Source organism: Peromyscus maniculatus, chromosome 3 (genome assembly GCF_049852395.1).
Source record: "Peromyscus maniculatus bairdii isolate BWxNUB_F1_BW_parent chromosome 3, HU_Pman_BW_mat_3.1, whole genome shotgun sequence".
Taxonomy (NCBI): domain Eukaryota; kingdom Metazoa; phylum Chordata; class Mammalia; order Rodentia; family Cricetidae; genus Peromyscus; species Peromyscus maniculatus.
Window position 1 is genome coordinate 137,874,097 of NC_134854.1, and position 26,790 is coordinate 137,900,886.

The 26,790-nt window shown below is 42.7% G+C and overlaps 1 protein-coding gene across 5 annotated transcripts in view; it reads right to left on the reverse strand.

Annotated features, from left to right (window-relative positions):
* The window catches only part of Raf1 (Raf-1 proto-oncogene, serine/threonine kinase), a 57,987-nt gene that overhangs the window by 25,565 nt on the left and 5,632 nt on the right, over window positions 1-26,790 (reverse strand). For 3 of the 5 annotated variants that reach the window (XM_076567648.1, XM_042273873.2, XM_076567651.1), the window contains exon 2: window positions 706-937. In XM_076567648.1, coding sequence (XP_076423763.1) covers window positions 706-912 — 207 coding nt within the window. In that variant the 5' untranslated portion in view covers window positions 913-937. Of the gene's footprint in view, window positions 1-705; window positions 938-17,912; window positions 18,113-19,261; window positions 19,357-26,790 lie in introns of those variants that run through there. The other 2 variants (XM_076567650.1, XM_076567649.1) reach the window with 2 other exon arrangements.

Genomic DNA, 26,790 nt, shown 5'->3' on the forward strand with positions numbered 1-26,790 from the left:
AGCACGAGAGAGTAACAGAGGAGCAATGCAGTAGTACAGCACAAGAGAGTAACAGAGGAGCAATGCAGTAGTACAGCACGAGAGAGTAACAGAGGAGCAATGCAGCAGTACAGCACGAGAGAGTAACAGAGGAGCAATGCAGTAGTACAGCACAAGAGAGTAACAGAGGAGCAATGCAGTAGTACAGCACAAGAGAGTAACAGAGGAGCAATGCAGTAGTACAGCACGAGAGAAAAAAGCATGATGAGAACAACATGAAGAGAATAAAGAAAAGAAACCATCACAAGAGTGCCTGAATTTTTCCCATCCCCAAAACCCCTGAGACAGAAAAGTCTTAGCCTCAACAACACCATGGATCCCTTGCAAGACCTGTGTGCAGCTTTGGGACTGGTTCTCCAAGGCTGTAGGAAGAAACCAAGAAAACTCTGGCTGGCCTCCCAACCTCAGAGCCTCAAAAGAAAGAAAAGAATCAGAAATATCCCCTCTTCCTCTCCCTAAAATAAGGATGCAGAAAACAAGCCTTTGTGAGCAATGTTAGGTTGGAGTAGGGAATGTGAGCAGAACAGTGATTTAATAAAAGAAATCTGCACTTGGGAGAAAAATTAAAAAATAGAGACCCCGAGTGACAGGGAGAGTCCCAACTATAATCTGGACAGCACAGCCCAGTCTCCACAGGCAGAAGCTACATTTTCTAGGGTCACATACCACGGTCCTCTGCTTATTCGGCAAGAAAACGCGGATGGTGTTGCTTGTCTTAGAAGAATCCGTGAGTTTGCCATCATCTGAGGCCCGGCGCTGATAGCCAAACTGCTGAACAATTGTGGGGGAGATGCAGCTGGAGCCATCAAACACCGCATCTTTGAGTCCAAAGCCATTGCTGATCGTCTTCCAAGCTCCCTGTATGTGCTCCATTGATGGAGTTTAACAATACTTAAACCTGAAAGACAAAGAATTGTAACTCGAGAAGAAAAGCACAATCTAGGAACACAACATAAATAAAAATTGTAAAAACAGTGGTGTATGGCTTTTCATAATCTGTGAGCAAGTTAATTAGGAAATAAAAAGATGTACACAGTAGTATATTTCCATAAAATGAGATAAAAGGAACCAACTATCAAAGCCAATCTAGAACATAAGCCAGGAACTCTGGCTTCTAGTCCCTACTTTTTCATCTGTATTTCTCTCCTTTGATTACAGTATATGAACCTCTGTCTATGAGCAGTACATTTTAGACTTTGAGAATTACACACTGGGGTGGAAGGGTCCTGCCTCCAAGAGAGGAGCAGCAAACTTAATTCCCAGGATACACTACAGATACCATATATATTTATTTTTATGCATAAACTATCTCATTTAATTTGTGTTAAGATTTTCAGGTTTTAAATCCTTTCTTCCTTCTACTTAATCTTTTACTCAAAATCTACTTAAATCTTTTTCTTTAAACCAGAAAAATCATCCTAGCTCTCCCCAAAAAACTCCTAGGGAATGGGTAAGATGACCAGATTCTATATCTATTTACAAAATTCATGAATTTTCCACTATAACATTCAGGGTTCAGTTTGGGTGCAGAACCAAAGCTGAAAACCGGTCATTTAACCCAAATAATCTGATGGTTTTTAAACTAGGTAACATGCCTCAGGCACAGGACTAAGAATGCCCAGACACTGCCTTACAGTCAGCAAGTAGGCAGAGTAAATGGTTCTCCTCTAGAAAACTATGAGGTTGACAGAGAATCTCCCTTCAAACCTTAAGTCAGAAATTTGTTCTGTCTATCAACAGCTAGTACTCACCGGAGCCTCTATTGTGAGGCAGTGTACAAAGCATGCATGAACGCATACATACATGCATGCATACATACACATATGCACACACACACATACATACACACACCCCATTCCTGTTACCCGCCTTAATCCTCACAGATGCTATGTAGAAATATTCCCTAAACTCGTTAACCAGGCTTGTAAGGCTGTTTTCAGAACATTCCAGTAATCCTAGCACTCAGGAAGCAGAGCCAGGCGGAACTCTGTGTGAGGCCAGTCTGGTCTACATACCCCATTCCTGGACAGCCAGGGCTACATAGTGAAACCTTGCCTTAAAAAACAAAACAAAACAAAACCTCACCAGAACATGCCTGTACTCATACCTAAGAACTTCTTATTCCCTTCACAAGGAGAGTTAAAAACCCCAGAAACAGGCAAGATGGCCCTTTCACTACCTATCTCCACCAAAACAGCCTTCTAAAGAATCTTTACCTGACACTCTAGCCAAAATTGCCAGTTTCCCTTCCCCAGCAAACAAACCTGATTAACTCTCAGTGTGGTGCTTACTATTACAGAGACTGTTTATAAACGTCCACTCTGTGAGCGGAGCTCGCTGGTACACTCTTATTACTTGGAGCAGTGCATGCACCACCAAGGCACTGGACCCAAACTTTGTGTAATTCTCTAAGTTGTCAGGCATCCCACTGCTGGGCTGTATGAAACTATCACTCTTTTCACAATAACTATTAGTTAACATAGAACCTTATTATATGACCTTATTTATTACTGTGATTTGATTTTAGAGTGGAAGGAGTTTACTCATCAATCACAATAACTACAATTCCAATGATCATTTTGAATCAACCAAAGTTAGCTGTCAACTGAAACTAAAAACTAATCAAGGCCAGGCATGGTGGTGCACACCTTTAATCACATAACAGGGAGGCAGAGGCTGGAGGATCTCTTTAAGTAGGCCAGCCTGGTCTACATAGGACAGCCAGCACTCTATAGAGACCCTGTCTCAAAAAAAAAAAAACAAAAAGAAAATAAAAACTAATTAAACAGCAGTGATTCCAAGTCCATAACGTATAAGTATTAAAATTTACTAAGAAACTTGCTCTAAGATACAACATAAAATTGTAATCACAGTTCCATTAAAAAACAACAGAAGATAAATATTGGGTGGAAGAGATGGCTCAAAAGTTAAGATCAAGTATTGCTCTTGCAGAGGACCCCAGTTCAACTCCCATGCTGTGAAGTACATTAGTCGGCTGCCATTGGAGGCACGGATTACTAGGTCAAGAAAATTATATACACCTCTTCCCTTTTTCTGCCATTGCTTTGAATTCTTTTGCAACTTTTGACCAGGCCTTCTCACACTCCAAAGAACATTATGTCTTCTCTTTTTTCCAAAGAGCAGAAACGGAAGCCTAGCATTAGATATGTACCCGCCCCAATGAGGAGAGTTCAGGTGGTATAAGGACACCACAGAAGTCAGCAGATGGCAAAGTAGCCCAGGTTTTCAGGAAGAAATACACCCATCTACTCTGAACAGATGCAGCGCAAAAGGCTAATGGCACCACTGCCATGTGGGCAATCAATCACCCCAGCAAAGGGGCCATCACAGGCTAAAGCTAAACAAAAACTGCAAAAGAAAAAAGCCTGGAACAGAAAGACAAAGCCTAGAAAGGAGAAGACAAGTGAGATGTAGGTACAGAGTAATCTTATGTACAATTCTCACTAAAAACTGGGTATATGAAAAGTTAAAAATACTGTCTTTTTTACATTTTAAAACAAGGAATTTGAGGACACCTGTCTCCATGAAATCAACTAAAATGAATGAATGAATGTGAACAAATGAATGAATGCCAGAAAAAGAAAAAAGAAATATAGGCCATACTAGATCAGGTAGTAGTACAGGCAGGTACCTGTATATGCCCAAGACTCCACAGTCAAAACAGGAAGATGTAGAGAGTTCAAGGCCAGCCTGAGCTACATAGCAAGACCCTGTTTCAAAACAAAAAGGCCCAGGCCATAGAAGGAGGCACATAGAGCCCTGATTCTAGACCGGCATGGACTACAAACACAGATCAGACCCTAATTCATCAGGCCCAAGACTTGGGCCTAGACTCTTGGGGATGGTACACTAGCAGGTCTCTAAACTGGACAAATCCAAACGCTGGGCCATCGAGGCCATTCTGAAAGGGACATTAGCCCAATGTCTGACTGCAAAAACCAGCAGCCTCCTCCCCAGCTCAGCAACCAGACTCAAAGAACATGCTGAACTTCTTCATTCTATCACAAAGTTCAGTAAAGCTAAACTCACAGAGATCCCACTTGCCTCTGCCTCCTGAGTGCTGCGTGTGCCACCACCAGCAGCTAAGAGAGAGCTTTTTCTAACATTCATGATTACTTCAGTTTTACTGTCCACAGTTCCTTTCTGAAGGACCTCATTATTCACATAAGTCAAGAGAGAAAATGACTTGAGACACAGGAAACAACAGGACATCGAATACAGGAAAGCAAAGGAAATCCCCAGTAGGCCTGGAGAGGGGAATTCCTGGATGACACATGTGTGCTACATAGGAACCCCTAACAACTTGAGTCTAGAAACATCAAACTACCACTAGAAACACTTACCTACACAAGGTTTTTTCTTTTCTTCTAAGGAAAAAAAGAAAGAGCAAATAACCCACATTTTAAGTTTCCCTGCACCTATGGCCCTGCTGACGCAAACACAGCTCTCCTCAAAAGGAATGAGAGAGAATTTATTCTGAGCCAAAAATGAGTGGCAGCAGTCCAAAAACGACATACCTCACCATGGAGGTGGCTTCAGGGGAAAGCACTTTCCTAGTACACTGGAAGGGGACATGGCAGAGGGACACAAGAAGAGGGGGAGCTCTGCTACAGGCTCCAGATGCCATCCAAGCTACACGTGTTTGGGGAGGGGTGGAGCCTAGTGGTCTGTTCAGAGGTTTTGCCTGATACGGAAACTGTTTGGCCAAATACATGTGTAAGCGATGAATGGCTATTAAGAGGACCAAAGGTAGTCCAAGAGAATTCACTGAGGATCTGCCACATTCTAACTCTCCACAATTAAAGAAGTTCTAATTCAACCTTCAAGAATCTTCCACACACACACAGCTGGGCACTTTAATCCCAGCATTCAGGAGGCAGAGCCAGGCGGATCTCTGTGAGTTCGAGGCCATCCTGGTCTATAGAGTGAGATCCAGGACAGGCACCAAAACTACAGAGACACACTGTCTAGAAAAGAAAGAAAGAAAGAGAGAGAGAGAGAGGGAGGGAGGGAGGGAGGGAGGAAGGAAGGAAGGAAGGAAGGAAGGAAGGAAGGAAGGAAGGAAGGAAGGAAAAGGAAGGAAGGAGAAGGGAGAGAGAGAGAGAGAGAGAGAGAGAGAGAGAGAGAGAGAGAGAGAGAGAGAGAGAGAGAGAGAGAGAGAAAAGAAAGAAAGAAAAAGAATCGTCCACACAGGTATGTTTTTTGTTTTCTGGAAACTTCAGGTTACAGCCCCTTAATCTTACTACCTTCTTTATGGTGCAAGCAGTAAAGCCTGTACTGGGTTCTGAGAGCTTCCTAGTGACTGAACACAAGTGACATAATCCAACAGGGCAGAACTTCACAAAACACAGGACACACATCACTTCCGGCTTACAAGATGACTTTGGGGGATATGGGGCATGGCACTGACTACAACCCAGTGACTCCAACAGGAGCAGGAGGGGGAGAAAGCCTCAACTGGCTAGAAGATGTTTGTATTTCCTTAGTATTGACTAATCTCTTCCCAGCTCAAAGCCATGGAGAGACCAGATAGCTAACTAAAGTAATACTGTTGTCTATCTGTTACAGAAACAGTACAGAAAGTCCAGAATTATGTGCAATTCTCCTAGCAGTTCTGTTCAGTTTCCACATTCTTACAAATGCTTATTACACTGTTGTTCCTTGATTTTACATAAAAGAAATAGAGTGAATCAGGGCCAGGGAAGTGGCTCAGTGAGTAAAATCATTTGTCATGTAAGCCTGAATTCAATATCCAGAACTCACGTGCAAGGTGACAACTGACTGACTCATAAGTTGTCTTCTGACCTCCACATTTGAGCCATAGCAAACACTTATGCACACTTACACATCATAAACACACAATAATCATAAATAAATAAAAATTTAAAAGGTAGTGAGGGCCAGTGAGATGGCTCAGTGGGTAAAGACACTTGTCACCAAACCTACTCTGAGTTTGATCTGCTGGACTTACATAGTAGAAGGTAAGAACCAGCACCAAGTTGTCCTCTGGTCTCCACATGTGCCCTGTGATGTGTATACACACAAGCGCGGGGGCGTGCGCACACACATTGTAGAGTATTATTAAGATGTGTTACATTTGTTTCTGCTGTGGAACATTTGTTAACGATGCAAAGATGTATTGCATTCTTTCATGTTGCATTTGTTTAACTCTGAAGCTGTGTTACTGTGCCTGTCTAAAACACCTGATGGTCTAATAAAGAGCTGAACAGCCAATAAGCAGGCAGGAGAAAGGATAGGTGGGGCTGGCATGCAGAGAGAGGGGAGCAAGAGAGATCAAAGAGCAAGAAAAAAAAGGGACAAAAAAAAAAAAAGAAAAGAAAAGAAGGGACCAGCCACCCAGCTACACAGCAAGCCACCGAGTAAAAAGTAATGAAAGGTATACAGAAATAGAGAAAGGTAAAAAGGCCAGAGGCAAAACATCAAAGAAGAGAAACAGGATAATTTAAGTTAGAAAATATAACTAGAAACAAGCCACACTAAGGCTGAATGGACATTTACAAGGAAGAAAAGGTCTCCGTGTGTGTTTATTTGGGAGCTGGGAGGCAGGCCCCCAAAGATTAAAGAGTAATGAAACAGCCAACCCCCCTACACACACACACACACACACACACACACACACACACACACACACACACACACACAAATTCAAATGTAAAAAGGTAGTACTGTTGGTGGGCGCAGTACTGTATACTTTTAGTGCAGCAGCTCTCTGCTGTGTTAGGGGAGGAAGGTAAAACCTAAAGTTAATGGAACACTATGCTAGCAGAAACAGTGTCCTTGACATAAAATGACCTTGTCCTTCACTGTGCTTGGTGCCTAGGGAGGCTAGAAGAAGGAACTAGAGCCCCTGGAACTGGAGTTCCAGACAACTGAATTTTGAGCTGCCATGTGGGGACTAAGAACTACATCCTAGTCCTCTGCAAGATCAGTTAGTGCTTTTAACTTCCTAACCTCTGAGCCAAAACTCCAGCCCCACCCCCAGGCTGTTAAACAAACCTAACCATCCTAAAACTCTAGCAACCTGATCTAAAGCCTGTCTGTTCATTTCTACTCTCCTGCACCTCCAGTTGTTGCTCTCTACACAAAGCGCCTAGCAGTGCCTGCCCTCTGTCCTCTCTCCTGCTTCAAAGCAGACATCAAGGGTCATTTCAAGAGTTGCATAGCTTCTCCCTCCACCCCTTTTTTTCAGACACTTCACTGTATGGCCTCAAATTGGAGCTTCTCTGGCCTCCACCTCCCAGGTGCAGGGATCACACAAGTGTGCCACCACACCTGACTGTTAACAGCCTCCCCTCCTCTTCAGAGAAACGGTCATGTTCACTTAACAGCCATTTTCCTCATCCTCTAGCCCCAACCTTCACAAAGCAGAGCAAGGCTCCAAGCTGGAACTTGATCTGAAACTGAGACACTAGGCATTAGGTTCATAAAACTGAAAACAGACAAACCCATGAACATGCTGGGCCATGCATATCAAAAGCAACACGCAGGTCTGCTGTTAAAGAGGCAATACTCTCCACACTAATCAATCCCTATTACATTCATTTATTATGGTTTCTATTGCTGTGATAAAACATCATGACCAAAAACAACCTGGGAAAGAAAGAGTTTATTTCATCTTACAGCTTGTAGTCTATTATCCAGAAAGCCAGGGCAGGAACTTGAGGCAGGAACCTGGCGGTGGGAACAAAAAGCAAGACCGTAAAGGAGTGCTGCTTACTGGCTTGCTCCTCCTGGCTTGCTTTGTTACACACCCCACGACCACCTACCAGGGGTGGCACCACCCACAGTGGACTGGGTCCTCCCACAATCAATCACTAAGAAAGTGATCCACAGGCTAGTGTACAGGCCAACCTGATGGAGGCCTTTTATCAATTATGGCCCTCTTCTGAGGTTACTCTAGCTCGTGTCAAGGTGACAAACACAAAAACAAGCAATGAATGAATGAATGAATCAAACAACCAGAACACACTTGAGGTCAATTCTTTGTAGAAAATGACAAACTGATCCTAAAATTCACATAGAAACGCAAATGACCTAGAGAGGCCAAAACATTCATTTAAAAGTGAAACATTACTAAAGTTACTAGTTCTTAAATCTGAAGTTCCTGGGAGAACTATACATCTCCAGCGCCTACATGGCTTTGTTGTAACAGTAAGGATGGGTAGCACTGTATCAAATCCTACTCCCAGAATGGAGTCTCAAGAAATCTGGAGATTTCAATTAAAAAAAAAAATTCAATATACAATATAAAACCTAATAAAATTTTCTTTTACCTTCCAAAAGCCTGTCCAGAGCAATTTTTTAATCAACTAAAATTATGTGAATTCCAAGAGATTTAAATTTTTTTTTTTTAATTTTATGTATGGAGGGTAAGGTATATGCAAATAAGTACAGGTGTCTGTGGAAGCCAGAGGCGTTAGATCCCCTGGAGTTACCGGTGGTTGTGAGGCTGGGAACTGAACTCAAGTCCTCTGCAAGAACAACAAGCCCAAGTAGCTTTAATAACCTTAGAACATTAGAATGTCCATAGCAGCATTATTCCAAATAGCCAAACAGGGAAATAATCCAAATGCCCATTAAGTGACAAACAGAGAGGAGACATTATCTAAGCAAGGACTGCTTGTACTTGATTATAAAAAGTAATGAGGAGTTGGAGGGTAGGATCAGAATATATACACATGATACTGTCAAAGATTAAATAAAGAGTCAGGCAGTGGTGGTGCATGTCTTTAGTCCCAGCACTTGACTTGGGAGGCAGAGGCAGGTGGATCTCTATGAGTCTGAGGTCAGCCTGGTCTACAAAGTGAGTTCCAGGACAGCAAGGACTGTCACATACAGAAGCCCAGTATCAAAAAAACAAACAAAAAACCCAAAAAAATCAAAAGATAAAAAGTATTTTTTAAAAAGAAAATTGTTTTAAAAATTAAATGCTAGTAGGAGCCCCTTATCATGTAGGTGCATACCCCAAGACCCATGGTGGATGCCAGGACCCATGGCTAGTATTAATGAGCTCTAGTCACCCACCCACAGCCCGCTCATCAGGAGCACAACTAGCATGGCCCTCTTCTTACTCCTTCACAACTTCAAAGAGCAGTCTCCTTCAACTTGCACACTCCTTTTTCTTTTCTTAGGCCCCTTATAGCTACTCTTCAGCATATCCTCTTGCAAAGTGAGACATTCTTAAGTAAATATGGGTAATGTGAGTGCCAGCCTGTAATACCACACAGGGGGGCTGATAACAAGGCAGCTCCATGACTGGAGGGGAGCATATGGAGCACAGATAGGCTGGACAAGGAGATGACTCATGTCCCAGGCAGGACAGGAAACGACGGTTTGAGGTTTCACCATGCTACTCCAAATGGCACACAATTTAAATCTCAAGACTTGTTAACCTGACTGCCTAGCTAACAGCTGAAGAGCACACCTAACACAGGTAACTGATGCTGAGAGAAGCAAAACTAGGGAAACCAGAACACCCGGGGCGTAATTTGTAAAGAACTTATTGTGGTTCATGGTCTGGAGGCTGGAAAGTCCAGCAGTATGTCAGCAGTGTCTGCTCACTTTGCTTCAGCTCACAGCCAGAGGCAGAAGGGAAGCAGTATATGCCAAAGAGACAAAGCACAGGACCTTCATGCTTTGAAAGTCACTTTTGAGCCTGACGGCAGTGGCACATACCTTTAATCCCAACACTTGGGAGGCAGAGCCAGACAGATCTCTGAGTTTGAAGCCAGCCTGTGTTACAGAGCGAGATCCAGGACAGGCACCAAAACTACACAGAGAAACCCTGTCTCGGAAAACAAAACAAAAGTCACTCTTGAGTGAAGGGAGTGAGGGAGAGCTCAACCCTCTGGCTGATCTTCTGGAGGACCTGGGTTTGGTTCCCAGGACCCAAATGGCACCTAATGACCATCTGTAACTCCACTTCTAGGGGATCTGATGCCATCTTCCAGCTCCCATGAACACCAGGCATGTACATGCTACACAAACATACAAACACACACACACACATAAATAAAAAATAACAAAATTCTTAAAAGTCACTCTCATGGTAATTAATCCAGACCAGCAGAATACTCCTAAAAATAGCATTAACTCTTCTTAGCAACCTAATCACCTCTTAAAGGCCCCACACCTCCCAATACTAAAAGCAATTACGTTTCAGCATGAGTTTTGGCTGGGTCAAACACATCCAGAGCACAGCGAGGGAGAGAGCACTGCACATGTGAAAACACAGGGGAACTTTAGACACTCTGCTAAGCCAAAATCCAAATACTGGTTCTATTCATACAAAAGTCCCCAAATGGGCAAATTCATAGAATAATAATGTGCCCACAGTCCCTGCTTCTCAGGAAGCTAAGGACAGGACAGCCTGGAAGCTGTAAGTGTGAAGCCAGCTAGACAGCAAGAAAGATGAGGGGGAGAAAGGGAACTGTTAAGGGGGAACAGAGCGGGCAGTGGTGGTACACACCTTTAATGTCAGTGCACAAGAGGCAGAGGCAAGCCGATCTCTGAGTTCGAGGCTAGCATGGTCTACAAGGTGAGTTCCAGGACAGCCAGGGCTATAAAGAGAAACCCTGTCTTGGAAAACTGAAAGAGAGAGCGAGAGAGAAAAGAGAACAGAGAAGAGAGAGATACAAGCAGTTATGAAGCTTCAAAAAAGAAATAGGGCCAGGCGGTGGTGGTGCATGCCTTTAATCACAGCACTCAGGAGGCAGAGCCAGGTGGATCTCTGTGAGTTCAAGGCCAGCCTGGTCTACAGAGCAAGATCTGGACAGGCACCAAAACTACACAGAGAAACCTTGTCTTGAAAAAAACTAAAATAAAATAAAAACTAAAGAAAATAAGGTGAAGAGTAACTGAGCACGACACCTGACACCAATCTCTGGTGGAAACACTCACCCATACACGCATCCCACACATATACACACACCACCCAACTGAAGCCATTAAGAACCTCTACTATGCCGGGCGGTGGTGGCGGCGGCGCACACCTTTAATCCCAGCACTCGGGAGGCAGAGCCAGGTGGATCTCTGTGAGTTCGAGGCCAGCCTGGGCTACCAAGTGAGTTCCAGGAAAGGCGCGAAGCTACACAGAGAAACCCTGTCTCGAAAAACCAAAAAAAAAAAAAAGAACCTCTACTATGCTAAAGAATTCCAAAGTCTGATTTGATTTACCTCAATTGCTTGGCATACTTCTTCATAGTTTTTCAAATTACAAATAAAACCAAGCACCTGAGTTCAATCTCCAGCACTGCCCACCATCTGTCAAAAATCAGTTGTTAACAAGAAATCTCAAAATCAAGCATCAGACAACTTCACCCACTGACTGTGACACAAACCCATCATTTTGTAGCTACACACATGCCCAAGCTGTCTTCAACATAGCTTGAAATCATAGTACCCAGCTGAGGAACTGTGTTCTAAACATCTGTAAAGATTAAAAAAACTGTGCAGACAAAAGAATCTCAGATATGGGGAAAAGTAATTTGGCCTCAAGAACATATAATAGTTAATAGCCTAAATATTTGATGGTTGTGTCCCCAAACACACATGTGCATGAGTGAGTGTGTGTGTGTGTGTGTGTGTGTGTGTGTGTGTGTGTGTGAGAGAGAGAGAGAGAGAGAGAGAGAGAGAGAGAGAGAGAGGAGAGAGAGGAGAGAGAGAGAGAGAGAGAGAGAGAGAGAGAGAGAGAGAGAGAGAGAGAGAGAGAGAGAGAGAGAGAGAGAGAGAGAGAGAGAGAGAGAGAGATACAGTCTCACTATGCAGCCCTGGCTGGTGCAGAACTATGTATATATCAGGCTGACTTCAAACTCTGAGATCCTCCTGTTTTGCCTCTGAATGTTAAAATTAAAGAAGTGTATCAACACACCCAACTTTGTTTTTCTGCATTGCAGGGATTGAACCAGGGCCTTGTACTTTTGGCAAATGCTCTGTCAATGAGCTTTATCCTTAGGTTCAAAAATGCTTTCTTAAGAATAAACACAGCCGGGTGGTGGTGGCCTGTAATCTCAGCACCTGAAAGGCAGAAGCAGCCTGGTCTACAGAGCTATATCCAGGACATTCAGAACTACACAGAGAAACACTGTCTCAAAAACAATAAATGGGAATAAACATAGAGGAGCTGGAGGGATGGCTCTGCGTTTAAATGCACGCAGTTCTCTTGCAGAGAATGCCAACCAATTCAGTTCCCAGCACCCATGTCATCATGATCACCTGTAACTTCAGTTCCTGAAGGATTTGATGCCTCTGGCTTCTGTGGACACCAGCACTCAGTTATACAGATACACACACACACACACACACACACACACACACACACACACACACACACACACAAAACCAGGCAGTGGTAGCTCATGGTTTTAATCTAAGCACTCAGGAGGCACAGGTAGAAAAATCTCTGTGAGTTTGAGGCCAGCCTGGTCTACAGAGCAAATTCCAGGACAGCCAAGGCTACACAGAGAGAAACCTTGTATTGGAAAGACCAAATAAATAAGTAAATAAATACAAATTAGAGAAAGCAAATTTATTTCTGAGTGCAATTCCTAGTAAATTCTGAGAAGGGCTTTCCACAGGAAACCAGTACAATGAATTCTGGCATCTAAACCCGAGAGAATACCTGGTTTTGATAAATACCAGTTGTGATCCATCAGCTTGACTGGGTGGAGAAGCACCCGAAGAACACACCTCTAGGTATGTCTAGTGTCTTACAGAGGACTGACTGACCACGGGAAGAAGGCCCCTATTGAGCATAGGCCACACTGTTCCCATATGGATAGAATAAAGGAGAAAAAAGACAGTGCCCCATTCTCCTCTTTCTCCTTCCTGGCCACCATGATGTGAGCTGCTCTGTTCAACCAGGCCTTCCCTGTTAGGATGGTTTGAAATGAACTGAAATAAACAATTCCTCCTGTAGGTTGTTTACATCAGAGATTTTGTCACAATGACAGTAAAGCTAACAACATAGAAACCAGGCTTTAACATTTGAGGCTTGCAGTTGGGTGGTGTGGTGCACTCGGGAGGCAGAGGCAGGCGATCTCCGTGAGTTCCAGGCCAACCTGGTCTACACAGTGAGTTCCAGGACAGGCTCCAAAACTACACAGAGAAACCCTGTCTTTGAAAAAAAAAAACATTTGAGACTTGCTTTCATAAATTTATTTTGCCTATTACTATTGGAGTGGGGGGTATGCTACAGTAGAGGTCATAGGACAGCTTTCAGGAATAGGTTCTCTCCTTCTACCATGGGATCCAAGATCAAACCATGTTGTGAGTTCTGGATGACAGCAGTTTTTCCCTCTAAGCTATCGCATCAGCCAGATGATAACATCCTTTCAGAGCTCAGACATTCACCTCCATCTTCTAGCCCGACATCCCAGCTCTAAAATGAATTTCAGTGAATTTCTGCACTTAGAGGCATTTCTAAAGCAGAGTAAATAGGGATGGGGGTGTAGCTCAGTGGTAGACCATGTGCTTACCGTGCCCTCAGCTCAATCCACAGCATCAAAAAATGAATAAGGAACTGGAGAGATAATTCAGAGGTTAAGAATACTTACTCCTCTTAGAGAGGACCTGGGTTCAGTTCCCGGCACCCACATGGCAACTCAAAACCACCTGTAACTCCACTTCCAAGGAATCTGATGACTTCTGACTCCCATAGGCACTTATATTCACATGGTGCAAAAACTCACACATACATACACATAATAAGTAAATCTTTTGTAAAAATAAGTAAATTAAGCTGGGCATGGTAGGGAAGTGGTAAGAAGAAGAGAATCAAGAGTTCATCCTCTTTCAAGTTTGAGGCTAGCATGGTCTGCATGAGATGAGAATTTATCTCAACTTTATTTAAAAAAAAAATGGAATGAGAATAAATAATATCAAATTGATAAAGTATAATTTAGAAAGCAAACTTTTAAAGGTCCCATTTTGAGTTTACCACATGATGCTGGAAAATATAAGAAAACAAGTCCATGTCCAAGGTGCAAGATTAACAAAGAGAAGCATATATACACAATGCACTTTAAACACCTTCAAGAAAACCAAATCTGGGGCAGTTGGTGGTGCACGCCTTTAATCACAGAACTGAGGAGGCAGAGGCAGGCAGATCTTTGTGAGTTCAAGGCCAGTCTGGTCTACAGAGTGAGTTCCAGGACAGCCAGGGCTACACAGAGAAACCCTGTCTCACAAAAAACTAAAAGAAAAAAAGTGGGGGAGGAGTACTTAAGAAAACCAAATCTGGGGTGATTGCAATTACTAAAATGTAACTCCCAGTATTTACAGAATCTTTTTAAGTAGTTTGAATCCTGACATCTTAAGGCACATGGCTCACATTAGAGGCGGAAAGAAGGCATTCAAGTAGAGTAAGGCTATTCTACACCACCCATAGAAGAAAGCCTCCCTGGAGCACACGCAACCTTTCTTGTGGGTGCTTCTGTATAGCTCCTCTCCCAAAAGTCAGAGCAGATTCCTTTGGACTGCAGTAAAAACAACCAACGCTAATGACCTCATTAATCTCAGAGGCTTTTCAGGAATTAAATGCTCCAGAACCAAAAGTTTAAAAATTTCTGCTGAAAAGAGTCCAAGGCAGGCATACCTTTAAAGTTCATACCTTTAATCCCAGCACTCCAGAGGCTGAGGCAGGAGGATCTCTGTAAGTTGGAGGCCAGCCTGGTCTACACAGGGTTCCAAACCAGCCAGGACAACATAGTAATATAATACCCTGTCAAAAAGGAAGGGGGCAGGAGGCCACAGGTTTCAAAAGCAACTGAAAGAGCTTTAAGTTAACTTTGTTTTGTACCATTTCTTGGCTCTGCTAAAGCAAAGCAGTCAAACCTTATTAACTGTCCTTCTCAACTAAGGACACATCGACAAGAACTAAACAGTATGAATATATAAGGCCATTTTTAAACTTTCTCCCAAAAGTGCCTCAGCAAATCAGTAACTACATTCATTGTAAGACACCTAGTTCTTAGCACTAGTAGTGGTGTGTGCCACCACTCCAAAGGAAGGAGACTCAGGAGTTCAAAATCATACTCATCTAGATATGGAGTTCTAAGTAAACCTGGACACATGAGATTATGTCTTGAGTTTTTCCCAATTCTTAAAATTTTCTTCAAATATTATTTCATTTAAAAATATGAAACTGAAAGGGGATGTGTTCTACATAGTAAGTTCTATGCCAGCCTGAGCACACTATGAGCTTACATCTTAAAAAACAAAATGGGTGGAGGGTGGAGAGATGGCTCAGAAGTTAAGAAAGAGTACTCACTACTCTTCCAAAGTACCCAAGTTGAGTTCGTACCACCCACATCTGGCCACTTACAAGTACCTATAGCTCTTGGGGATCCCATACTTTCTCTTCTGACCACACATATGTATTATAAGTTACAAAGGCACATGTACTCATATAAATAAAAATATAAACAAAAAACAAGGGCTGGTGAGATGGCTCAGCTGGTAAAAGGTGGCTGCCACCAAACCTGACCATCTAAAACCCATCCCCAGCACCCACAGTAGGGCTGACTCCTAGAAGTTTGTCCTCTGACCTCCATATACATACTAGGGCATTTATGCATGCACACACAAAACAAATAAAATCTAATTTGAGGAATAAAGCAAACTAGAAAAAAAAAGGTAGCTCAAAGGTACAACACCTTCTTACCAAGCCAGTACCTTGAATTCAATCCCTAGCACAATGAAGACAGAGAAGAAAAAGAGGAAAAGATGAAAGACAGGAGAGTTTCGAGTTGAAGGCCTGTCTGGGCAACAGAGTATGTTGGCCTGGGGAACTTCTAAATAATTTTATTTTATACTTTATTTTATGTGTATGAGTGTTTTGCCTGCATATATGTACATGTACCACCTGTGTGCAGTACCTACAAAGGCCAGAAGAAGGCATCAGATCTCCTGGAATTAAAGACAGTGCGAGCCATCAGGTATGTGTTGGGAACCAAACCCAGATCCTTTGCAAGAGCAGTGAGTGCCCTTAACTACTGAGCCAACTTTCCAGTCCCTGACCTGGGAAATGTAAGGCGATGTTTAAAAAAAAATAAAAAAGAGGGCTAGGAATACAGCTCAGTGATAAAATGCTTACATCACCTGCACAAGGCCTTAGGTCAAATCTCTAGTATTAAAAATAACAATAGTTAAAAAAAATAGAATGAACCAGACTTGGTGATACAAGCTTATACTCCCAATACTGGGAAGACTGCAGTAGGTGAACTATGCACCACCATGCCGGCTTACGCAATGCTGGGAATAGAACCCAGGGCTTTGTGCATAATAGTCAAGCACTCCCCAGGTGTGGTGGCACATACCTTTAGTCCCAGCACTGGGGAGGAAAAGGCAGGAGGATCTCTCTGAGTTCGAGGCCAGCCTGGTCTACAAAGCAAGTTCCAGGGCATCAAGTCTATTACATAGAGGAACCTTGTCTTCAAAAAACAAAAAAAAATAAAAAAAAAAAAATAAATAAAAAATAAAAGGTCAAGCATTCTACCAACTGAGCTACATCCCTAGCCATTAAGATATTATGTTTTGGGTTTTTTTTGTTGGTTGGTTGGTTGGTTGGTTGGTTGGTTGGTCTCACTATGTAGCTCTGGCTGTCCTGGAACTCACTATGTAGATCAAGCTGGCCTTGAACTCATAGAGATCCACCTACTTCTGCCTCCCAAGTGCTGGGATTAAAGGTATGTGCTATCACCACCACCCAGCTGATATTCTTCTTTTTGTTTTTTTAATAACTATTTTTATGTTCAATTATGTGTGTGCAGTACCACAGTGGCCAGAAGAGAGAGTCAGGCCCCCTGGAGCTGGAGTTTAGATGGTTGTGAGCTACTATGTGGGTGCTGATGCCCTAACCACTGAACCACTTCTCCAGCCCCCATATTCTTAAATATACTTAAAAAAAACCTAGTTTCTGAGAATGTGGTAATACATTATATGTTAATATTGATTATAGAAAGTTTTCATCAATGGAGAGAAACTCAGAACTGTAGAAACGAGTTTATTTAGCTCTCCTTCCCATTATCTCACAGTACTGTTAGAATTAATCAAGAGAAGGCCAAGCATGGTGTCATGTCTTTAATCCTAGTAGAGGCAGGCAAATTTTTAGACCAGACTGGTCTACACAAGTTACAGACCAGCCAGAGCTACATAGTGAGACCCTGTCTCAAACCATCATCATCATCATCATCATCATCATCATCATCATCATCATTTATGACAATGATGACAATAAAGCAAGCATTATTCTTATCTTTTTTAGATGAAGAAAAAGTAAAATGTAGGGCTAGGAAATAGCTCTGTGATAAAGTGCTTGACTAGCATGGATAAGGCTCCAAGTTTAATTCCCTGCACCTGAAAATAAAAAGTTAAGCTTTAAAAAAAAAAAAAAGGGCCAGGTAGTGGTGGCCCACACCTTCAATCTCAATACCGGGAGGCAGAGCCAGGGAGATCTCTGTGAGTTCGAGGCCAGTCTGGTCTACAGAGCAAGATCCAGGACAGGCACCAAAGCTACACAGAAAAACCCTGTCTCAAAAAAAAAGGTAACAACTTAAGAGTTAAATCAGTGAAACCCAGTACTATGCACAATGAATGTATGCCAACTTAAAACAAACCAACAAAACCAGGTCCTCAGGCTTTAAACTATAGCTCTAGCTGGGCAGTGGTGGTGCACGCATTTAATCCCAGCACTCAAGAGGCAGAGCCAGGCGGATCTCTGTGAGTTCTAATTTAAATTATATAAATTTGGACTTGAGGTAATTATTATGTATTGTTAGTATTATACTACTTTGGGATATGAGAAAGAAAGGAAAATACAGACTATGCCTTACCTTACACATCATTAGCAATTTGTAGTTCTCTTCTTATTCAAGAAACCTTCCTTTCTAAGTGACAAAAGATTTACTTTAAATTAGTGGTCTTCTAGCAGTCATAGTCCCATGCTTTTCTAACTTGGTCCTTACTTCTTCTTAGCCATTAAATGACAGAAGATACATTAAAATTTTGAACTTCTGTCCATACAGCTAACAATCTGAAATACAGTGAAGAGACAACACAGTTCCATGAAGTCATACATGAAAGCTTTGTGTTGTCATTCTTTTTTACCTCCCTTCCCAAAAACTATTCCCCAGTGGTGATAATGAATATAGATTGAGTAAAATAAAATCCCATGTAATTACAAAACTGCTAAACTACAAACCATGACTAGTTCTAAATGTTAGTCAAGACAAAGCAATTCCTGTTCGTGGGAACAACTGGGCACTGCCCTAAAGATCACTGTGCTATAATGTTACCTGCTGTAGGGAGTTTTCCTTTGCTTGAAAGCAGGGGGAAGAATAAGTTAACACAGCTCAGTCAACATCTGGCAGCAACACTCCTATTATCCTTACTGACATCTAGGTTTAAGACTTACTTATGCCAGGTAGTGGTGACGCACCACTCGGGAGGCAGAGGCAGGCAGATCTCTGTGAGTTCGAGGCCAGCCTAGGCTACAGAATGAGTTCCAGGATAGGCTCCAAAGCTACACAGAGAAACCCTGTCTCGAAAAACCAAAAAAATAAAATAAAAGACTTTCTTGTGTTGCTTTCTCTTCTCTTGACACGCACATGTCTAGTATTGTCACCATGCTGTGCCCCACAACCTCGGGGCTGGAGAGTAAGTTCAGGGTCAGTGCTCTACTACTGAGCTATATCCCTAGCTCTTGCTCTGTTAAAACAGGGCTTGGCTTGTTAAGACAGGGCCCAAGCTGCCCTTGAAATATAAATCCTAGCCAGGAAGTGGTGGTGCATGCCTTTAGTCCCAGTGCTCAGGAGGCCGAGGCAGGCAAACCTCGTTTGAAGCCAGCATGGTCTACACCGTGAGTGCCAAAACAGCCAGTGCTACACCAAGAAACCCTGCCTTGAAACTCTCACTGTGTGTGCCCCCTCCTCCAAAAAAAAAAGAAAGAAAAAGAAAATCCTCCTCCTTCACTTCTACTGCTGGGATTACATACAATATGCATAACTACGCAGCCTGACATGTTTTTCAGTCTTTTAAGATGACAGAAAAAGCAAAGTATTAGTATGAGCTAACCAAATAATATTGTCATTATTCTTTGTTAAAGAAGCAATGAGGGCTCTATTGACTAGAAATATAAGTTGCCCTTCTACCTCCTGAGTGGATTCCTGAGTTTGCTACCTACCCAACAGTGTTACCTACTATACTTTTCTACTCCAGAAGAGTTCCAGGTCCCAGAGTAAGGCCATCTTGGTCCATACAGTAAGTTCCAGGCCCAGGCTATAAAATTCAAACATAATAAGCCTATAAGTCAACCTCTTACATTACTTGGAGAAAACTGTATCTCTTCTGTGTCTATTTTACACCATCACATCCATTCCTTTTTGCAGATTATCTCTAAATTCTTTTTTTTTTTTTTTTATGTGTATGGGTATTTTGCCTGAGTGCATATCTGTGCACTCATGGAAGCCAGAAGAGGGTATTGGATTCCCCGGGAGTGGAGTTAGTTGTGAGACACCACGTGGGTGCTGGGAATCAAAGCTTGTCCTCTGGAAGAGCAGCCAGTGCTCTTAACTGTTGAGCCATCTATCTCTCCCCTGTCTCTCTTAAAATTTTTAAAAGACTCCTTAGGAGCTGAAAAGCTGGCTCAGTGGTTAAGAGCACTTGCTGCTGCTCTTGCAGAGGACTCAAGCCTGGCCCCAACACCTGTGTTGGGCAGCTCACAACCATCTGTAACTCCAGCTCCAGAAGATCCAACGCCCTCTTAAGGCTCCCACAGGCATCTGCACTCACATCCTCAAACCCACAGAGGCACACATAATTTTAAAGATCCCTTGGAACAATTCTAGATGCTTCATCTAAAACCTATGTTAAAACCTATGAAAGAGATCAACACATTCCTAACCTATAACCAACCTATGCAACTTTCAAAATATCTCTCTGCCCAATTTGTCATTTCCTCAAAAATCTTTTTATTTCCTAGCAACAGAGAAATAAAAATGGTTTAGTATCAAAAGAAAATAGGCTGGGAGGTGGTGACACACACCTTTAATTCTAGCACTTGGGAGACAGAGGCAGGCAGATCTCTGAGTGTGAGGCCAGCCTGGTCTACAAAAAGAGTTCCAGGACAGCCAGGGCTGTTACACAGAGAAATCCTGTCTCAAAACACCAAATAAATAAACAAACAAACCGGGCTGGGAACTCAAGAGGCAGAAGAAGGTGGAGCTCTTTGAGCTCAAGGCCATCTTAGTCCACACAGTAAATTCTAGGCCCAGGCTATAAAATTCAAACATAATAAAAATAAACAAACAACCAAACCACTAGGGGCTAGAGAGATGGCTTAGGGTTTAAGAGCACTACTGCTCTTCCAGAGGACCTCCATTCAATTCCCAGCACCCACATGGCAGCTCACAGCTGTCTGTAACTCCAGTTCCAGGAGATCTGACATCTTCTCTGGCCTCTCTGGGCACCAGGCACACTTATGATGCGCAGACATACATGCACGCAAACACTAGCACATAAAACAGAATAAATAAATATTAAAAAAGAATACTGTGGGGAGTAAGTTCTCCAACTCCATACCCAAATTAAACTGGCAACAGTAGGAGGCCGAAGCAGGAGAATCTTGAAGTTAAGACCCATATGTGTTACATGGCCAAACCCTCTCTCAAAAAAGGGCCTAATAGGGCTGGAGAGATGGCTCCAGTTAAGAGCAGACACTGCTTCTCTGAAGGATCTGAGTTCAATTCCCAGTACCCACACCTCATTAGCACCTGTAACCCCAGCTGGAGAGGGATCCAACACCTCTAGCCTCTGCAAACACCTGAACTCACATGAACATACCGACATACATGCATACAATTAAAATTAAAAATAAATTGCTTTTAAAGGAGCCTAAGTAAATAAAATTAAATTTAAAAACATAAAATGTTCTAGATCTGAATACCTATGAGGCCTAGACTCCAGTAATTAGTTTGAAAATACCAATGCAATTGAGCATTGAGCATACAACTCGGGGATGGGAGGGCTAGGGAGTGGAGGGGCGGGGCTCACACACAAAAAAAAAGTTCTGCTGAACAAACATGAGCTGCTCTGATCCCCATCTCATCCCAGCTAGAAAACAGCAATGGTCTAATTTGCACAAGGCTTATGCTACAGTTTCCCAACCAGTCCAAAAGGGCAGTCTCATGCACGGAAAGGTGGTCAGTATGTGTCAATATTTTGAGTTTCCTCATCTCTCTTTCTCAATTTCTAGCCACAAACTGGTGACTTCATCAGATGACTGGCCAACAGACTTACATAAAGAAATGGACCACACTACCCTTCTAAATGTTAGCGAGCATGAGCTACTCAAGTATCAGAAGCAGATTTTATTGTTTTGAAGTGTGACTGATTTTAAAATGCAAATTGAGTAGGAACTAGTTCAGAAACAGTATTTACACAGTCAAAAATGCCTTGGGACCAATTTCATTTTAACTCTCAGCACAAAATGAGTTTTTCATTATCCTCTTTAAATCTTTTTAATTGTTTTGGTTAGCTGGTTAGCTGGTTGGCTAAATGGCTGATCTAGAGTCTCACTATGTAGGTCAGGCTAATCTTGAACTCGTGATCCTTCTGTCTTAGAGTCTGACTATTGGGATTGATTACAAAGGGTACAGCCCAATATGTGGCTTTCTTTGAATTGTTTTTAAACTCAGCTTTTCTTTTCATCTCCAAATCAGTCATTGCTTCTTTATTTAGGTAGTAACTAACAATTTTGTTGTGTTTTTTGAGACAGTGTTTCTCTGTGTAGCCCTGGCTGTCCTGGAACTTCCTCTGTAGACCAGGCTGGCCTCTAACTCGGGATCCACCTGTCTCTGCCTCCCCAGTGCTGCAATTAAAGGTGTGTGTCACCACTGCTGAGCATAACTGATCATTTTTAAATGAACAATCCATTTACAAAGTACAACATTAACACAATACCAAAGTATACAATGTGCAAATAAAGTGTAGAGATGCCAAGTCTGGCACCCACAGGAAGGAGCTAAAATGACTGTGTCTGAAGAGAAGGAGGAGCAGCAAAAACCACTGTTATCTCATCTTGCTTGAAGCTCACCACATAGAAACACTAATGACTTATTTTTGTGTCACACTATGTTTCACATAAAAATTATAAATTTTTGTGGCAAACCTTACATATGCAAGTAGTTTTTAAAAAAAAAAAAATTAGCCTTTTTGCCAGGCAGTGGTGACAAATGCCTTTAATCCCAGCACTCAGGAGGCAGAAACTGTGAGTTTAAGGCCAACCTGGTCGACAGAGGGAGTTCCAGGACAACCAGGGCTACACAGAGAAACCCTGTCTCAAAAAACAAAAAATTAAAATAAAATTAAATTAAATTAAAAAAAAGAGCCAGGCAGTGTGGTATACACCTTTAATCCCAGCACTCGGAGGTAGAGGCAGGTGGATCTCTGAGTTTCAAGTCAGTCTGGTGTACATTTCAAGATCTGGGCCAGCAAGAGATATACAGTGAGATCCTATTTCTAAATAAATAAAAAAGTGAATGATTGAAAAATGAGCCCTTCTCAGACCAGTAAGATGGCTCCACAGGTAAAGGAACTTGCTGCCAAGCCTGACTATATAACTTCAATCTCCAGGTCCAACATCATAAAATAAAAAACCTGATTCCTGCAAGTTGTCCTACACAATAATAATTTTAAAAAAGAACAAAACTTGTTTTGCCTTTCTCATGCAAGTGCTGTCATATCACACCTGTAATCCTAGAACTTAGGGTGCAGAGGCAAGAAGGAGGGCTTGAAAGTGAAAGTTTGAGGCCAGCCTGGGCTACTTAGTCAGAACTTGGTGTCAGTTTGAAGGAAAAGGAAGCATACTTGGATATGAAGTATGCCGAAGGCTTCCACCTCTGCCGAAGGCTCTCAGTGAAAGTCTGGTTCACAGCTGGTGAGGTTCTTTGTGGAGATTCTTAAACTTTAAGGAGTAAGGTCACCGAGGGCATGTTCTTAGGGGCTGTATCTTGTCCACGGGTACCCTCTTTCTGTTTCCTGTCTCTCATGAAGTGAGTAGCCTCTGCTGCATGCTCCCACCACATCTTCCTCACCACAGAGTACATAACCAACGGAACTATGATGTAAAGCATGGGAAATCCCAACACTCCAAAGGTGAAGGTCAGAGGATCAGCAGTTCAGGTCATCCTCAGCTACAAAGAGTTCCAGGCCAACATGAGAGCTTGTCTCAAAAAATCCACATACAAACTTAGTGTTGGTAGGCATAATGGCATAATACTTGGGATCCCAGCACTCAGAAGGCTAGGCTAAGACAGGAAGGTGACTGAATTCAAAGCCAGCCTGTGGTTACTTAACAAGACCATGTCTTTAAAAACCACCAGGCGCCGGGCGGTGGTGGCGCACGCCTTTAATCCCAGCACTCGGGAGGCAGAGCCAGGCGGATCTCTGTGAGTTCGAGGCCGGCCTGGGCTACCAAGTGAGTTCCAGGAAAGGCGCAAAGCTACACAGAGAAACCCTGTCTCGAAAAAACAAAAAAAAAAATCCCACCAGGCAATGATGGCACACGCCTTTAATCCCAGCACTTGGGAGGCAGAGCCAGATGGATCTCTGTGAGTAAGTATTAGGATTTAGATTCACACTCTCACACAGCCTGGTCCCTCAGTCTCTCATGAAATTGTTTTCTCACAAATATCTACAAGAATAAACATGAAGCAGAAATCAGTCAGTGGAATTTATTATCTAACAAGATGAGACCCTCACAAATGAATATACAATAGAAGCCACAGAAAGAACAAAGAAGGGCCGGGCAGTGGTGGCGCATGCCTTTAATCCCAGTACTTGGGAAGCAGAGGCAGGCGGATCTCTGTGAGTTCGAGGCCAGACTGGTCTAAAAATCAAGTTCCAGGAAAGGCTCCAAAGCTACGCAAAGAAACCCTGTCTCAGGGAGAAAAAAAGAAGAAGAACATAGAAGGTTAAGGATGGTAAATAACAGTAATAAGAGCAAAAGGTCAGGGAGTGACTCTCAGGAACAAGAACAAACAGTAAGCTCTGCTAACCTCCTCCACTAGACAAAACCCTTCAAGGTAAGAACCTCCATTCATCACCCTGTACCCTTCACAGTGAGTGCCTACACCTACTAGGTACTTTAAGAACAAACAAAAAGAAAAGAAAAACAGTTTTTAGGGCTGGCAAACAGCTTGGTAGTTAAGGGTGCTTGCCTGATGGTCTGGGTTCAACTCCCAAGACTCACATAAGAGGAAAGAATAGATTCCCTCCTCTGACCTTCATTCGAGTGCGTATGCTGGAAAGATGGGTAAGTGACTAAGCATATTTACTAGTCTTGCAGAAGACCTGAGTCAGTCTCAGCATCTGTCTCAGCTGGCCAACAACTACCTGCAACTCCATCTCCAGGGGGATCCAACGCCTCCTGGAGTCCTTAGGTATCTGCATTCATATGCATATACCCCCACAGGCACTTGCAAGTAAAAATCTTAAAATAGGGCTGGAGAGATGGCTCAGGGGTTAAGAGCGCTGACTCTTCTTCCAGAGTTCAATTCCCAGCACCCACATGGCAGCTCACACCTGTCTGTAACTCCAGTTTCAGGGGACCCACACCCATGGCAAAAACACAAATGCACATAAAAATAAAGTATATTTTTAAAAAATCTTAAAATAATAATTTTAACTTTTAGTAGGCTATAATAACAAACACTTGTAATCCTTGCATGTGGGAGGCTGAAGCAGGAGTAGATCAAGGCTAGACTTGGCTACGTAGTGAACTCAAAGTCATGTGGACTACGTGAAACCCTGTCTCAAAATTTTAAAAATTTAGCAGCTAAAGAGATGGCTCCATGTAAAGAGCCTTTATTGCTCTTACAGAGGACCCAGGTTCAATTGACAGCACATACATAGTTGGGTTGTTATGGGTTCACATTCATCCAAGCCTCCAGTTCCAGGGAATCCAATAGGCACGTGCATGGTGGACATACATGCATGCAGGTAAAACGTTCATACATGTAAAGTAAAATAAATAAATAAATCTAAAAGAATGTTTAATGTAAATAAATTAAAATTAAAATGACTTTTAAATCTGGGGGCAGGAGGTCCTAGGTGTGATCCTTAGTAGCACCACATAAATTGGGTGTAAGGGCTCAAGGCTTTAATCCCAGCAATTGAGGTAGAGGCAGGAAGATCAGAAGCTCAAGGCCATTCTTGGCTGCATAGCAAGTTCAAGGGAATAAAGATGTAAAGGAGAATAATGGAACAGGAAGGGTTAAACTGGGGTAGGTCAGTAGAGAGTAGGGTAAAGAAGGTAGCATGGGAAAGACCTTTCAAAAAAGATATATGGAAACCTAGTACTATAGAAACTTCCTAAAATATTCACATCTACACACACACACACACACACACACACACACACACACACACACACACGCTAGAGGATTGGGGTATTAAAATGTCCCTAGTAGACACCAGAAGCTAACTAATAAAAAAAAGCCCAGTGCCAGGAATGGATTACTTGTTTTGGAACTGTTGGCCAGAGAAGTCCACAGAACCCCCACCCCCAAACATTAAAGGATATTGTCACTGCTCTTAATATCATCCAGAAACGTAAGACCCTAGTGCTAAAGACACCACATACTTGAGTCATAAAGCATGGCAAAACCAAGCTGGTATGGATCTGGAAGTTTCATTCCTATTGGCCAGCTTTCAAGGGGCTGGAGGGTGCTATGCATAGTACTGAGGGAGAAAAGCAATCATCAGTCATACACAGCTACAGTAATGACTGGCCTGACAAGACATGCAGCACACTGGTGCAATGGTGGCACAAACAGCATGTGAGTAACCAACCACTTTCTGATTGGCTTTTAAGTCCCAATCCACAGTATGAAACCAATACCTGATACCATTATCAAGCTAAGAAACTTATGGTCATAGATCCTAGAGGAAAACTTACTACTATTATGCTGCTAAAAGAACACAGTATTAAACTGACTCCTAATGATTTATTGTTACACTCACAGAGCAACGTATCCCTCAACCCTCATCTGAGAAGGTTCTATTTGCAGTTTATCACAGTGATTTACAGGGACCCACAACTGGCCAAGATGCAGAGAGACTACAATTATGCTCAGCCCTAAAGGGAGCAAACATACTACACCTCCAAGGTTCAAGGATGATGAGGAACAGGGGGCAGGAAAGAGTTTAAGTGCCAGAGGCTGTGGATGACTACAAGGAAACATTCTCTTCTGGACACAGCAGGGCAGCTGCACATTAGAACTCACAGCAGCTGGGACAATATGTACAAAACCTTTGCAAATCAAGCCAGACCAAATAAATCCCAGCACGGAGAAGGGAGTTGAACACACAATCCCACCCCTAGCCAGGGAGCTATTAGCAATTGTCAGCTGCTGGGAAAGGAGAGACAGCTTTCTGAAAGAGTGTAGGTCCAGGTATGTCAACCACTCCCCAGTAGAAGACCACACTCCCAAGAATATTTGGGCAGCACAAACTGGTCTTGAAACTTTTTTTTTTGGGGGGGGGGGCGGTCCAAGACAAGGTTTCTCTGTGTAGCCCTGGCTGTCCTGGAACTCAGAGATCCACCTGCCTCTGTCTCCCAAGTGCTGGAATTAAGGGCATGTGCAGGCACTGCTGCTGCCACCACCACTATCACCACCACCACCACCACAATCACCACCAGTGATCAAAAAA